Source organism: Solanum tuberosum, unplaced genomic scaffold (assembly GCF_000226075.1).
Source record: "Solanum tuberosum cultivar DM 1-3 516 R44 unplaced genomic scaffold, SolTub_3.0 scf00300, whole genome shotgun sequence".
In the NCBI taxonomy this organism is placed as follows: domain Eukaryota; kingdom Viridiplantae; phylum Streptophyta; class Magnoliopsida; order Solanales; family Solanaceae; genus Solanum; species Solanum tuberosum.
The window spans coordinates 557983-572782 of record NW_006239221.1 but is presented as its reverse complement, the minus strand read 5'-3'; the positions used below and the strand labels follow the sequence as shown (position 1 = coordinate 572782).

The window sequence follows — 14800 nt, the reverse complement described above, 5'->3', positions numbered from 1 at the left end:
TAAATTTTTTTTTTTCCCCCCTTTTTTGGGGGGGGGGGGGGTGGAAGTGAAAATTTATCGTCCGCTCAATGTTTGCAGTGAGCTGTCGTTACCTTGCCTTGTCTGTTAGTTTTCTTCCCTTAATTGGACTAAATCTGCTCAAATCTTTGCTAACTTAAAGGATAAATCGAAATCTTGGATGTTCAAGCATTTATAATATTTCGTTGATTAAGGCTTCCATCACTTATTGGATACTCACACAAGATGTTTACACCGAACTAATATGTGAGATTAACCATGGTCAAGTGACAAATTGTATGTAAGAAGTACATGTCATGTATCTATTGATTCGATATAGATACCGGTTTGTGTAAGCTTTTCCATACCAACAACCAAGTGATTGTTAAAACATTTTCTGTCAATGTAATCTCTGCTTTGTTGCACGGACTCTTCAAACTGTCGTGTGCTTGTCGGATCCTCCAAAAGCAGTAGTTTTCTTGACTACTTTTGGAGGATCCACTATCCAGCATGGGTACGACAGCATTTTGGAGAGTCCAAGCAACATAGGATCTCAGAGAGCTTATACTTATTCGTTGTGTTTATTGAAAACAGGACTAGAAGTAAAGACGAAAGATTCAAGGATGTCGAAGACGGGCAAGTAGAATCAAATACTCTGCAGAAGAAAGAGATAGCTGGACTGAAGAAAAATGGGATAAAGACATTTAGCAGGGTAATAAAGCAATGGAACGATATCGAAAATGATGAATGCACCATTTGTTTGGGCCAATTTAAGGTTGGTGATAACCTAATGCATTTGCAATGTGACCACAAATTCCATTCATGTTGTTTGGTTCCATGGTTGGAGAATTATGCATGTTGCCCTTGCTGCAGAATTGAGATTGTCACTTGAAAAAATGTATATATGGGATATAAAATGAGCTTAAATAAAGAAATCGGGATTCATATAGTTGACCCCAATTTGTTTGGAACCGAGACATGAAGTGAAGATTCATATAGCCGACCATAACTTGTTTGGAACTGAGGCATAGTAACTGTTGTTGTTTGTGAAGTTTGTATAGATGAAGTTTGAAATAAGAAGATTGTATCATTGGAATTTGGATCAAGTACTTGATTACTAGAGAAGTTTGAGAACTTAATTACTTATTATTCATATCTAATTCTTCATGCAACATCTTAATTATTTAGATCTGCATTCAAGATTCACACATTAATTCTAATGCACATCGTAATATTCAGATATGAATTTATATTTAGATATCTTAATCTTAATAGAAACAAATAAAGTCATAGGCTATTTTCAAAACAAAATATCGTGGAATATTGTGTAATAAATCTTAACATAGATTTAGATAGTAATTAAATGTTAAAACGGTTATTATTTCAAGTAATTTGTGATTATTCAACGGTAAAAAATCGAAAGTGCACATATCAAATAACTAAAAGTTAAATATCACAAGGACTAAAACTAGAATTTACATACTCCCTCCGTTTCAAAAAGAATGACATAGTTTCCTTTTTAGTCTGTTTCAAAAATAATGATCCCTTTCCTTTTTTGGCAACACTTTAATTTCAACTTTCCACGTGACATGTTTAAGACCACAAGATTAAAAGGCATTTTGGTACATTTACATAACTTTAATTTAGAACCACAAAATTAAAAAGTTTTCTTTCTTTTCTTAAACTTTGTTCCAAGCCAAACTAGGTCATTCTTCTTTGAAACGGAAGAAGTATAACAAAAGGAACTAGAAGTGTTTTTTTGGTTTCGCATCCGGTGTCCAATACACACATTGAAGCCCACTAAATTCAAATTTGCGCGGCTCTAACCCGAGACATTTGATTAAAGATGAATGTGTACTTACCACTAAAAGTGTTGTTAATTATAATTAATATAACACACTAATTTGGAACTAGAAAAATGAAAACGTCGCCGTTTTTATGTTATATCCCAACGTTTTAAAACTCCCAACGGCTAGTTTTTTCCACTGACCGTTTGAGAAAAAACTTCTTCAAACCTCAACAAAAAGCCTTTCACCATCATCATCAAATCAAAAACACAAGAAAAAATTCACATTTAAATACAAAAAAACTATAGGTTAAATTCTCATATCAAATAAAAAATCTCATTGAAAAGAAAAAAAGGCTTCTTTTTTTATTTTCAAGAATGGTTTATTCATACACACCAACATATTATAGCTCACTCCATGATTCAATTACTTCTCTTTGCAAAACTATTCTTCCATTTCCGTTCAAGAAAAGGCGAATACCCGCGATTGCAGCTGCTGAGCAGATGTTATCGAAGCAGCAATCGGATAATATTAAATGGCAACAAGAATCTTTTCATCAAATTCTTAACTTGATGGGGCTTTGCAAAGAAGGGATCTTGGCTGAATCTGAAGTTTCTGCTTTCAGATCACATCTTCTCGATACGCTTATCGCGTCTCCTGCTGATTATGAACATTCTTCAATCTTAAGGGATAAGTTGATCTTCTTGCAGGTGAATTTCCCCCTTTTTTTGTTTCATTTTGTCTCAGTTCTTGAAATTTGTGTCATTTGGTAGAGTGATTGTTGATAGCTCAATTTATTTGTAATTTTCCAAATTGAACTGAATTTTCATCATTTGGGAATTGGGGTTTTTCTTTTGTTGTTTTTTCATGTAAAGCTTGACCTTTTTTAATGGTTGTTCTTCTTGAAGGAGTTTATTTCAACTACATTCTCTAAATTAAACTGAAATATTCAGCTTTTAGGAGTTTGGGGTTTTTCTTTTGTTGTTTTTCGTGTAAGAGACGAGGTTCTATCGAAAATAACCTACCTCTGAGTTAGGGGTAAGGTCGGCACCTTTGTAGGACTATAATGGGTATGTTGTTGTTGTGTTTTTTCATGTAAGGGCAAGGGTCTATTGAAAACAGCATATATCTAAGGGTAAGGTCTGCGTACACTCTACCTTCCTTAGACCCTATTTTGTTGGACTACATTGGATATGTTGTTGTTGCTGTACATTTTCCAAATTAAAGTGAAATTTTAGCTTTTGGGAGATGGGTGTTTTTTCTTTGTTCTTTTGGCTGTTTTTGTTTTTATAGATTCTTGATTTTTCCTGTAAAGCTTAAATTTTTATATGGTGTTATCTTCTTGAAGGAGTTGTTGTATGCAAAATGTATATCAGAGGAAGAGTATCATTCATCAAAGAGGCCATTATTGCAAAGGCTAGCAGTTCAAGGAGCTGAGATTGAGGCAAAACATGTTGTAGTTGGATCAAAGAGAGAAACTACAGATGATGAGTGGTCTGTTATAGATTTGAAGGATGAAAAATCTTATCTTGGCAAAGAGAACTCAATTTCGAGCTCGAAAGATAAGCAAAAGCAAACTTCTTCAGCTATTAAGCAGCAAATCAAAGGGGCTGCTTCAGTTTTTGGCTTTGCATCATCCAAAAAGGAAAGAGGTATACTTAATCCAGTTAGTGAAAATTGTTCCGAGAGAAATGAATTGGGAGTGTCGACAGAGAACCCTTTTTGGAATACTCATTTGAGGGAAAAAGATAGTGAAACTAAGTCTATTTTGATGGTGGAGAGCTTGCCTAATGAACCTGTGAAAGTGAAGAAGCAAAAGAAACCTTTTAAGTCACTGTTTGGTGTTGATGATCAACATCGCGGTGAGCCAGAATCTGAAGGAAAGTCGAAATCAGGAGGGAAGAAACAGTGGGGATTTGATGGATTCAAGAAGTGGAAGAAGAATGATTCTGAGGATGAAACAGTTCCACTGTCACTTGATGAGAAGTCGGACGGTGGAACTTACTTAGGCCAGCTTGTTGATGAACCTGTCGGAGAAGGTCCGGATTTTAAACAGATCAAAATAAAGCTGCATCCTAATGGCGCCCCCTCAGATTTCTTTGTTGATAAGGTCTCATTCATACACATCCATTCGTTTAGAAAAGTAGATTCTAAAACTTATCTATGATCATAATCTGAAATTATTATTGTTTTGTTGCACATTTCAGGTTTTAGGAGACAAAATCAAGAAAGAGCTATCAAGAATTCAAACAGAACTTGGTGCCAAAAATGCAAGCGTTGAGTTAACGTAAGCCAAGAACATTTTCTTTATGTTAGTACTCCATACTAGTAGTCGTAGTAGTGTATTACTCTTGGAGTTTCATGTCCTTCGATTTCTGTTATTATCTGTTGTTTCTCGTACTTTGACTATCGTATAATTTTGTTGTAGTACTGTTCTATTACTATCTATTGTTGAATAGATTGGATTTAACTAATGTGGTATCATATATCAGAGATGATCAGATTGAAGCAATTTCAACTAGGCTACCAGTTGACAAGGCTGATCTGAAAAAGTTCTTCTCTAAGTAAGCACACTTGTTCTTTAACACTTACCATTTCAAAAGTTGTGTCACATGGTAGTACGTTGCTCGGACTCAGAGAAAACGTTGTTACACCCGTGTTGGATCCTTAAAACAATGCACTAGTTTTGAAGAGTCCGAGCAACATAGACAAAATCAATTATCACATCAGATTAATTGTTCCGTTCTTTTTTTCCTTGATGACTTTTTCAGAACATGGTGTGATCGATACGGAGACATCGTTTTGGATGTTGTAAGAAAGGAATACAAGAACCATGTTGGAGAAATGGGAGGAGTAAACTCAAAAGGTGTAATTACCAGGGAAGAGAAGCAAAACTCAAAAAGATGGACAACATTTGATGAAGATGATTATGATGATGAAAATTGCCATCCAAATCTTTTTGCTCCTCAACAAGATCATCATCATCATACATTTCATTCTGAACAAACCAAAAGCTTGAAGAATGGTGGTCAACATTATGTTAATAGTAGCATTGATAAGGGACTAAAATATAATCCTTTCTTTGATGTTTAAGAGAGAATTTCATTTGGTGGACAGTGAAAGAAAGAAAGAAAGCTGAGAGCTAATCAGCTTCTAAATTGTAGTTTATGTTAATAGTAGCCATCTATGTTCTTTTATTGGCTCTACAAGAGATATATTATTCCATTTGTGAACCTTAAAAATGTGTTTAAACATTAATGTAAAAAAATCATCTTTGGATGGTTTTTTCTGTTTACTTTTATGCTGCAATTTTATGAGTAATATCTTTGTTTTCTTCTTCCATACTAGTATACCATTTTATGAGTAAATCATCTTTGTTCCAATTATTCTACCATTACAATTCTTTAACCTTTTCAAAAATCATATTTCTAAATATTATGAGAAAATAACAAAATAGTCCCTATCAATCACATCACCCCAGGAATGAGCCTTTTAAGGTGGTTCTTGCTTATTCACACGGAATTTCATGTGCCCCTTGCTATTTTGGTCAAAACATAATGCTTTCAATTCAGGCTGCTTCGTGAGTGTTCAAGCCAACACCTCGATTATTTTATTGAATATTAGTAACTTTGCTAACTTTACTTGGCCAGATACGAAGAAATTAACTAGCATTTTCTCTCTTTAACTTTGCTAGGAAATAAACCCTGATTCTCCTTGATTTTCACCATACATCATTGACCATCTCCCTTGGACATTAATTAAACAGTGTTGAATTGAAAGCCTTGTACTCGAATCTTATCATTCTTTTTAGAACGAAGAGAATATGTAAAAAAAAATGATTGCTGACATGACCTTAGCAACTTTATATGTATATTATGTATATCATCTCAAGATGATCAAACAAAAAAAAAACAATGAAGTTTAATTGCAGGCAAGACAGACAAGCCAGATCTTTGCTATGAAAGTTTCTACTATATAATATTATAGAAATAGATTTGGAACTTTCCCTATTTCATATATATCTCTATCTATTAATGAGAATCCATATGAAAATTCACCTATTTCCTAAGGCCACCACCAAGTTCAGTGGCATCTGCATTTGTAATTTTTCCCTCAATGAACATTAAAATGTGCCTTCTTAACATCAACAACACAACAAGGGTACATTGCGGAGCGAAAGCTGCCATATACATCTGTACAAGCTCTCCACAAAATTGTATGGGGGCTACGTCGAAAATGGACAAAAGGAAGAGGGCCCCTTATTCCCTCACACTGTGTTGAGAATAAGGAAAGGCAAAAGAAGAAAACTTGGGAATTGATCCTTCCGTGTTCAACATGCCCCGATAGGTGATATAACCCTTCCTAGCTCAAGATGCTTTGGGAAATAAACACCGTTAAGAGGAGCCTTCAGTATCCCTTCAGAAGTCATAGGATACTATATAAATAGCAAAATTTCTTGTTTCGTAACAACAAATTATGGAGCCAGGTTTTAGTGAGGCGTTCCTTTTCCCTCTTCCCCTCACTTTCTCCCCAGTATATACTAGATACCTCAAAGAGGAAGTGCTGCTGAGTTAGAAACTGAACTGTCAACGAAACCATTTCGTACATCTCCTCTGCAAAGTGGACATACACTGCGAAAAACACATTATTAGTAAAGGACAAAGGTGTTGTCTCCTCCTTTAGTACCATTCTCTCTGCTGTGATGAGAGAACAGAACTAATGTACAGAAATGTAAATTAAGAGATAGAAGCAGTTTCATGTTACCCATGTATCTCTTTGAGCCATTTATCCACACATAATAAATGAAACTCATGGTGACAAGGTAGAACTCGTATTTTATCTCCTTCCTCGTACTCGGACAAGCATATGTGACACCTACAAATGATGAAAGTTCAAACACCAAAGAGCGGTAACTTGTTTGTCATATAAAAGTACCACACAACTACATCACATCAGTTTCCAGAAAAAGAGAACAAAATCCCATATAGTGCTTGAAGTCATAACTTATATGGCACAGACTGGTTTTAACTCGTTTTGATATAATGCATTCCTTCCAACTCATTTTCATTCACCTACTGTTTTAATTAGTTCATAGAGAGAAGTGCATATTTCTTAATAGATGTTCGTCCGAAAAACGTTGACCCCTTTCCTTAAAATAAAAAGGGAATCCCTTTTAACAATTCAGGTATATAAATTTATACTAAGCTATTATTAATGTGATATCTTCTAAACCAATTTCTCCAATTAGTTTTCTCATAGCAAATATTATTTAAAACAATTTATACCAAACTCAATGCCTAACAAATCCAAACAAGGGTTTATGACAATGAGATGGGGGCATAATATGCACATACAGGTACACAGAATGAAAAATGAACAAATAGTCCACCAGTAACAAAATGTTTTCTGTACAAAGCAACATTAATTCTCCTTCGTTCGTTTTTCATTTCTTTACATTACCTAACTCAAAAGCATCAAGGTGACACTGAAAAAACCATGATAAAGGAAGTGTCCATAAACAGAGAAGTACTTCTAATAGGCAAAGGACTATATGTTTTAGACATTGTATTATTTGATCCTTTGTTTGGTAGGATTTTCAGCTTATGTATAACTAATACATAGCAAAACATGGTATTAGTAATACAAGGGCTATTAATACATGGATAAGCATGGTTAAAGAAAAAAGTGCCTTTAATACACCAAACCAAACAGTGGATGAGAAATAATACATATGCATAACTAATTCCAGCATTACTAAAACAAAGTAGAGCAAACAGCGCCTTTCTCTTCAAATGACAAAAGGGAAAACGCTCCAGGACAAAGTAGGAGACAGCTTTCATCCTATCTCTTCATTTTTCCTACCAAAACACAAAGGGATGGAGAAACTTACTGTAAAACATTGTTGCTAGTATCTACTTCCTCCGGTTTTGAGTAACTCTTCACTGGGAATGAGTCCACAACTGACTCTGGAGCTGGTAGTGATAGCACAGATAAGGACAACGACATAGGTTGACGATGTATTTCATCCAGTACCTGCAATTTGTTGTTAGTGTCAAACAGTGACAACTTCCAATAATGAATGAGAACCACAGATAAAACATGAGATTCTTTCAAAGAAAGAAAACATAAATGAATCTGTAAAACATGCAAATTAAGGGTTTTAGCAGGTTTACATAACAAGCACTGAGTATTATGTTTAGCAGTGTTGTCAAAGGCATGCTTAAGCCCTGCAGCAGCGAGGCTCAAAACATGTTGAACGCTTCCCTCGGTTAGTGTGCGCTTCAGTGTCGCCATCAAAGTTCTAACGCATACTTTTCCTTACCAATGAGCCTCTTTTGAGGAGGTAACACTAAAAAATTGATATTTCACTTTATCATAATCTTTTTTCAATTTCTTTGTTCATATAATTGTCATTCATGCTTATAATTATTAGTCTTGGACTAACCATACATATTTATATTTTTTTCTCCCTTTGCACCTTTTTGAATTAAAGCACCAACGGACCTTAGATCTTTTTTGCGGCTTTGCTTTTGATAACACTCTAGCAACAGATTAAGCAGACTTAAGGCAGATATTTATCTAACATACACTAGCTTCCTCTATCCCACTTCAGTGCCATTTACAGAGTAAGCTTTTAAAGACGCACAACATGGTACAATTTTATAGAGATACAACTTACAGTCTTTTGGAGGGACCAATGGACCAAGACCTGAATGGAATGTACCATGCTATATATTTATCACTAAAGAGATGTTTATTAGATAATTCAAATGGCGTTCTTTAGTTCTTGCTCAAAATTAAAAAATGTCCACCTCTTGGGCCCAAATAAGAATCCTGACAGCCAATAACATTCTTTCTTTCAATGTAAGCAGTAGTGAGTAACAATAATAAAAATAATAATAATAATAATAGTAATAATATTTTTATGTTAATTGCTCTATATAAAGCTCATACAGTAATTTAGTGCTTTCTTCGAACAGTTATTTGAGAAGGTCCAAGCAAGATATATATTCAAACAGTCAAACTCTACAACACTCAATACTTATCAACAAAGAAAGAAAAAGACAAAACTTTGTAGCGCTCAATAATATCAACAATGGTAAATTTATTTGTTAGAAATAGCTGATTGTTGGTACTTCTTACGATGCCAGCATTTATGAAAACCCATCTTTTAAAAGTGAAAGAGACCAAAAAAGCAATAAGGTAAATGGGGCTTGAAGCGAGAAGCAAGCACATGCTTCTTTGAAGTGAAATGCACAATTATGGGATATTATAAAAGATCAAACATCTATGAGGGTGTGGCCCTCATGGTCAATGAAGTGGAAGGAGAATCATGAGGTGCACGCCTTAGTATAATAAAAATTAAATTTTGCACCTGAGGGTGAGATCATCATGGTCAATGAAGTGGAAGGAGAATCATGAGGTGCACGCCTTAGTATAATAAAAATTAAATTTTGCACCTGAGGGTGAGATCATCATGGTCAATGAAGTGGAAGGAGAATCATGAGGTGCACGCCTTAGTATAATAAAAATTAAATTTTGCACCTGAGGGTGAGATCATCATGGTCAATGAAGTGGAAGGAGAATCATGAGGTGCACACCTTAGTGCCTAATCAAGATAAAACTTATGGGAAATGAGGTGCACGCCTTAGTGCCTTGACTACACTAAAGTACCGCCTAAGTGAGGCAAAACCCCTCCCCTGAGCTTCTTTAAGTTTCAGGGCTTAAGCGTGCCTCAAATGAGTTGTTGACAATACTGCTTAAAACAGTGTCTTCCCCGTTCAGAGTTACCTATCTCTAAGTCCCGGAGAAATTTTTCCCCGTGGTGGAACTATCAACTTTTGGACATCCCAAAAGATTTTGTATGCGGCAGTAATAAGATTTACAAGCACTTGGAGCACAAACTATGAGCAAACAATGGACTGCTTGAGCATTTAACGGACAAAACTGTTCCACATATCAAACATCAGAGGCGGATGTTTATGGGTTCCTACTGCAACATCAAGTTAATCTACAATAGTAATTGGGTTCACAAATGCAAAAGCTAATGAGTCGCTGTGAACCCATAAACCATGCTCTACATCCGCTACTGTTAAACATTGTGGAGAAGCCATAAAGAAACTAAAAAAGTTGCATCATGAAAAGTTACCTCAAACAATGCCTCAGCAAGCATAACTATTCGGGATATACTTGCACGACTGCCAGATTCTCGACTCATTAAAATTGTCTCACATGAACATGGACCATCTGTGTGAATCCCACTTGGACAAGTGGCACTTCGATGATCACTAGCAATAAGACCAGCAGGAAGTCTTTCCCACATCTGTGAAGAGATAAACCAGAATTTAGTCGAGCAGCAACCAAACTTCCCACTGCAGAAAAAATAAAATAAATCACATCACCTCAGATCTGGAATGCCGTCGCCGTTCATTCCGACTTCCATTTGATGGAAAATTTCCTCCAGACCCCTCATGAAGGGAATTATCACTAAAGTCCAGCAGTAACCTGTCACGAGATGCAATATCGTCTGAATTATCATTTGGAAAACGGAAGTTACGAGGATCAGCACGCCTCCTAGGACTTCTCCTTGAAAAAGAATCCCAAAAAAGTCTTCTACTATTCCGTCTTGCTTCACGACTACTAATTTCAGCAGGAATATTAGAGAAAAAAGTGGGAGAGGCATTCGCCATGTCAACATGAAGTGCACTTCCATCTCTTACACCCTCTTCCCTGTCTGACACCAGAAATTCGAAACCTGAAGGTGGTGTATCCTGACGCATATCATCTCCCACCAAATGTGGCGTAACTGAAGAATCCGAAAGAACTGAAACAGAATCAGAATTATTGAAGATAAGAATTTCATTTGTGTGGTTTGCAACAAAATCTTCACTTGATGAAGACTCTCCATTTCCATGAGACAATGGACTACTAGAATGAGAGTAACCGGCAAAAACTTGAGAGACATCTACATTCACTGTAGTGGCGACATTATTCACAACATCATCGTCTGCCCTTCTGTTCAAAGAAAGTGGATAGCGAAATGATCGGTCATCCCGAGATGTACTAGCAGTTTCACCACGTTTACGTCCAGGATTATATTGAGTGACTAATTCCATGTCTTTGGTTGAGTTTTCTCTTCGATTACCTCCCTGAACATTGCTTGAAGGGTCTACAGATGGAGATTTTTCACTATTTACCAGATTGCTTGCAGATGAAGCTCCACGTTCAGCTTGGGAGGGAATAAAATCAGGTGAAGGGTCCTTCTCAGAGTTTTGGAGCTTTCCAGTGTCAGCATGTTCTGCAGAATCCACCAGCATTTCAGCTGGATCTTCTTCCATCTACAGAGTAACAAATACAAAATATGAATTGAATTTAAACACCTAAAGTACTGACTCTACGTCAAACGTCTTGTTGAAAATATAAGTACATAGCTTAAGAGACTGTGTATGAGAATACAAGACCAAATATATCAGCCCGTTACTTGATTAAACACTTCTTTCAAGATAGAAAAGAGCATGAAGTAAATACTTGAATGACACAGCTAGTAAATAACAAAAATCAACCTGAATTTGTAGGATATCTAACATAGTACAGACAATACATGTGAAAAATAAACCAAGAAATACCACTATTTTACATAGAATCAAGAATTTTCCTGACGGCCTTAGAGTAAGACATTGAAATTTAAGTGAATTCACCCAAACATACCTATAAGAAACAGAGCCTCCCACTCACATAAGATAATTCAGCACCGAAGTCTCTACTCTCCCACAATCTAGATAACTGCAGCAGGAGATTCCTCGAAGGCTGTTAGATTGATTCTCATATTTGCTGACTACTATTTGATATCCATACTATTGGTAGCAATGAAAGACACCTTAATTGAAATGGTCGCATTAGTGTCAATTTCTTTACTAAACTCATTTCTTATTTGCTTTAAAAATGAGGTTAAGCACGGATGACAATGAGAAATACCAAGCAACGACGGAAGTGCACTATTGTATGGACTATAGCTAAGAATTCTACTTTAGCAACCTAAGATCTAAGAGTAGAGAAGATCACTTTGTGGAACCGATCTGATCGACTTAACAAAATCTCTCTATAGCATTACTCATGAGTTTAATCCTAGACCGCTGATGTAATAGAATCATGAAAACATAAAAGTAGCAATGTCAACAGCACAATGCTATGTCCAACTTCGAACTCAGGTACATAATCTTTTGTTGTTCAGATAAATAAAACCCTTTAATATCCTTGTTTCCGATGACTGCATCTAAACTTCATCAAGGGAAACCTAATACACAATATAAGTTCCAGTTCTCCCCACCTTCTCGACTATCCTCCTTCCTAGCAAGTCAAAACAGACTATCAAAGTAAACTTCACAATACCAATTCTCTGATTATTATCTCATTAGCCAAAACATCTAGCAAGAACCCAAGGGCGCAACCTAGTGGTCAATAAAGTGGACTAAGAACTATGAGGTCTTAAGTTCAAATCCAGCGCCAGAATCAAAACATTAGGTGATTTCTTCCCATCTGTCCCAGCATTGGTTGACGACCAAACCGATACCTGTATTTGTGGGAGGTAAGCAGGTATCCCATGGACTTAGTCGAGATATGTGCAAGCTAGCCCGACACCACAATTATCAAAACAGAAATTCTAGCAATTTCATTACCCATTTTCCATTTTGTGCATTTTATCCTGAGGCAACACTAATCTTCCCTGATACAATTGAATAGAAATGCTAGAAAATAAGCCCTATAAATCATAATATGAAATTAACCATCAAAGGGCTATCAAAAAAACAAAATTCAAATTCTGGGTATATCACCAAAATTCATAATAATCCCAATACACCAAAACCACACCATCAAAAACAAATCTTGAAATTGCAATTGAAAATTTAAAAACAAACAATCCATCATTACATTACATTTCCAAACAAAACAACCAAAAGGGGTTGTTGTTTTTTTACCTCAACAGCTGAACGACGAGAAGATGGAGAAGCACCACATATAAAAATGGATGCAAATGTTCTTTTTGTTCGATTTGAACGACTTGAGCGTGACCCCAAACGACTACTCCCAGAACCCATTTTGATTTTTGAAATCAACAACTCCTTTTTCCTCTTGCTAGAGAGAGAAATGGAGGGGGAGGGAGAAAGTGTAATGGAGGTCTTTCTTCTATTTTGTAGGTTGGAAAGTCACTCTCCCATTTTCAAGTTCTTCAAAATCAAGAATCCATTTTTATTTTATTTTACATGTTTTCCCCTCTTTTTTTTTTTTTTTGTGAGGCACAAGACAAAATGGTGTTTTTTGTTTTTTTTTTTTCTTGAGGGAAAATAATGTTTTTGTTTTTATGACAATAACTTGTGACTATCAAATTGATTTGTGGTTAGGACCTAATATTGAATGTGATGGTTGTAATTAATTCATTTGTATAAATCTTTGTGTATGAGAATCTAGAATGTTATTCTAGGACCAAGTATGATGTTGACCTTTTTTTATTTTTCTTCCGTTTTTATTTATATGTTATATTTTAGGTTTCACGCCCCTTAATAAATTAGGTAAGCTTACCTTTGTATCTTTATTTAGTGTTCTCTTGAAGTCAAGTTTTGAATAAATGAACATGAATTAATTTACTTTGATTAACTAATTTGACCAATGAACATGAATTAATTACTTAGTTTTTCTATATTGGACAAACGTATATTTTCAAAGCTAATAACTTTCAAAGGGTAAATAGGAAGAATAATATCATTTATGTATTGATTTTATGAAATGATAAATATTAAGGACAATCTGTTTTTAGTAAGGACGACATATAAATAGGAACGTAGAGAGTAGAATTTAAATTCATAAATTTTGTAAGAGTACCAATAAGTTTAGAAGATATTACCTCTTGTTTTTTTTTTTTTAAAAAAAAAAACATATATCAAACTTTATTATAAATTTTGAATATTTATTTTCAAATATTTTTTTTGTCATGAAATTTGAGTAGATTTTAAAAATCTGATTTTCAAAAACGGATATAGACCATTTGAATTTTTGGAACTTTCACTCACAAAACTTCAAATAAAAAAAATCAAGTAAAATGCATATCAAATCATAATTTCAAAATTCAAATTTTCAAGTTTTAACTTCAAGATCTATGATCAAACTAAGGCTTATATTGTTGTTATAGGTTCATGGCGAACAATAAGTCACTAATCTAGGGAAGCTTATCGAGTGATTCGATTATGTTTTTGCATGCATTTGACTTATCAATTATGGATTGTGCTAAACTGCTATCGAACTAATTAATAAGATATTAATTATTTTAGTTTGGCTCAATGATTATCCATCAGTTATCGTTCAGTTAATCGATTTATATCCGATATAAAAATTGAAACTATAAGAAAAGTAACTTTTATGCCATCCACCAATGAATTCTCGTCCAACAACTTGAACCATCGGAAGTCATCGTCGCTACCAACATAGAATACAGTTGGTAGGCCGTGGCAATAATAAAGCAACAAGTAAAATGAGTTGACGATTTATCTAATATACAAATTTTCAATTTGGACTATCGATTGTGATTCAATTTTGATAAACATAATCACCATTGCATAAAATTAACATGATCTAGAATAAAATTATGTGGGTAATTTAGATTGTTGGTCATGTCTTTGCTTAGTAGGTAGGATTAATGGGGTGATTGCTTGACCTAGAACCCTAATTACCTTTCCCATTTTTTGTGTGTTGTTGTTAGGGGTGTCAAAAATGAACTCAAATATAGGTAATCCGCCCAACCCGCCCAGAATTTTAAGGGTTGGGCTCAAGATAATTTGAATTGGGTTCAATCTCAACTCATTCAAGCCTAACCCAATTTAAGAGAATTCTCAATTGAGCCCAATTCAATCTCCAATTTCAACCTGTTTTAAAACTCTTTACTAAGATATGTTCCTATATTAAAGGTATGGATTATTATATATTTAACATCTTTTAGGATTTATCTATCCATTTGTTACTTTTTT

The 14800-nt window shown here is 34.9% G+C and overlaps 3 protein-coding genes across 4 annotated transcripts in view; 2 read left to right on the top strand and 1 right to left on the bottom strand.

Annotated features, from left to right (window-relative positions):
* LOC102590043 (E3 ubiquitin-protein ligase RNF130-like) overlaps nucleotides 1–1152 on the top strand; it is a 4080-nt gene extending 2928 nt beyond the window's left edge. The window contains exon 3 of the mRNA XM_006359466.2: nucleotides 592–1152. Coding sequence (XP_006359528.1) covers nucleotides 592–889 — 298 coding nt within the window. The 3' untranslated portion in view covers nucleotides 890–1152. The remainder of the gene's footprint in view (nucleotides 1–591) is intronic.
* A 905-nt stretch (nucleotides 1153–2057) lies between these two features.
* LOC102589711 (uncharacterized) lies at nucleotides 2058–5079 on the top strand. Its single transcript, XM_006359465.1, has 5 exons — nucleotides 2058–2494; nucleotides 3133–3894; nucleotides 3992–4071; nucleotides 4277–4348; nucleotides 4556–5079. Exons 1-5 carry the CDS (start codon nucleotides 2162–2164, stop codon nucleotides 4875–4877), a joined length of 1569 nt encoding a protein of 522 aa, XP_006359527.1. The 5' UTR covers nucleotides 2058–2161; the 3' UTR covers nucleotides 4878–5079.
* A 799-nt stretch (nucleotides 5080–5878) lies between these two features.
* LOC102589159 (E3 ubiquitin-protein ligase RLIM-like) lies at nucleotides 5879–13054 on the bottom strand. 2 transcript variants are annotated; one of them, XM_015314449.1, is made up of 7 exons: nucleotides 12761–12845; nucleotides 11493–11567; nucleotides 10187–11122; nucleotides 9934–10107; nucleotides 7675–7817; nucleotides 6549–6659; nucleotides 5879–6415 (listed from the first exon to the last, which is right to left on the bottom strand). In XM_015314449.1, exons 3-7 carry the CDS (start codon nucleotides 11120–11122, stop codon nucleotides 6334–6336), a joined length of 1446 nt encoding a protein of 481 aa, XP_015169935.1. In that variant the 5' UTR covers nucleotides 11493–11567; nucleotides 12761–12845; the 3' UTR covers nucleotides 5879–6333. The 2 variants fall into 2 exon arrangements, with proteins under 2 accessions (XP_015169935.1, XP_006359525.1); XM_006359463.2 differs by lacking the exon at nucleotides 11493–11567 and having other exon boundaries at nucleotides 12761–13054.
* Between the last annotated feature and the right edge of the window lie 1746 nt (nucleotides 13055–14800).

Coding starts and splice junctions, on each gene's coding strand:
- LOC102589711 (XM_006359465.1), top strand. CDS start 2,162: ATGGTTTATTCATACACACCAACATATTATAGCTCACTCCATGATTCA. Junction 2,495..3,132: donor ATAAGTTGATCTTCTTGCAG/GTGAATTTCCCC, acceptor ATCTTCTTGAAG/GAGTTGTTGTATGCAAAATG. Junction 4,349..4,555: donor CTGAAAAAGTTCTTCTCTAA/GTAAGCACACTT, acceptor TGACTTTTTCAG/AACATGGTGTGATCGATACG.
- LOC102589159 (XM_006359463.2), bottom strand. CDS start 12,880: ATGGGTTCTGGGAGTAGTCGTTTGGGGTCACGCTCAAGTCGTTCAAAT. Junction 11,123..12,760: donor CTCGTCGTTCAGCTGTTGAG/GTAAAAAAACAA, acceptor GTTACTCTGTAG/ATGGAAGAAGATCCAGCTGA. Junction 10,108..10,186: donor GACGGCATTCCAGATCTGAG/GTGATGTGATTT, acceptor ATCTCTTCACAG/ATGTGGGAAAGACTTCCTGC.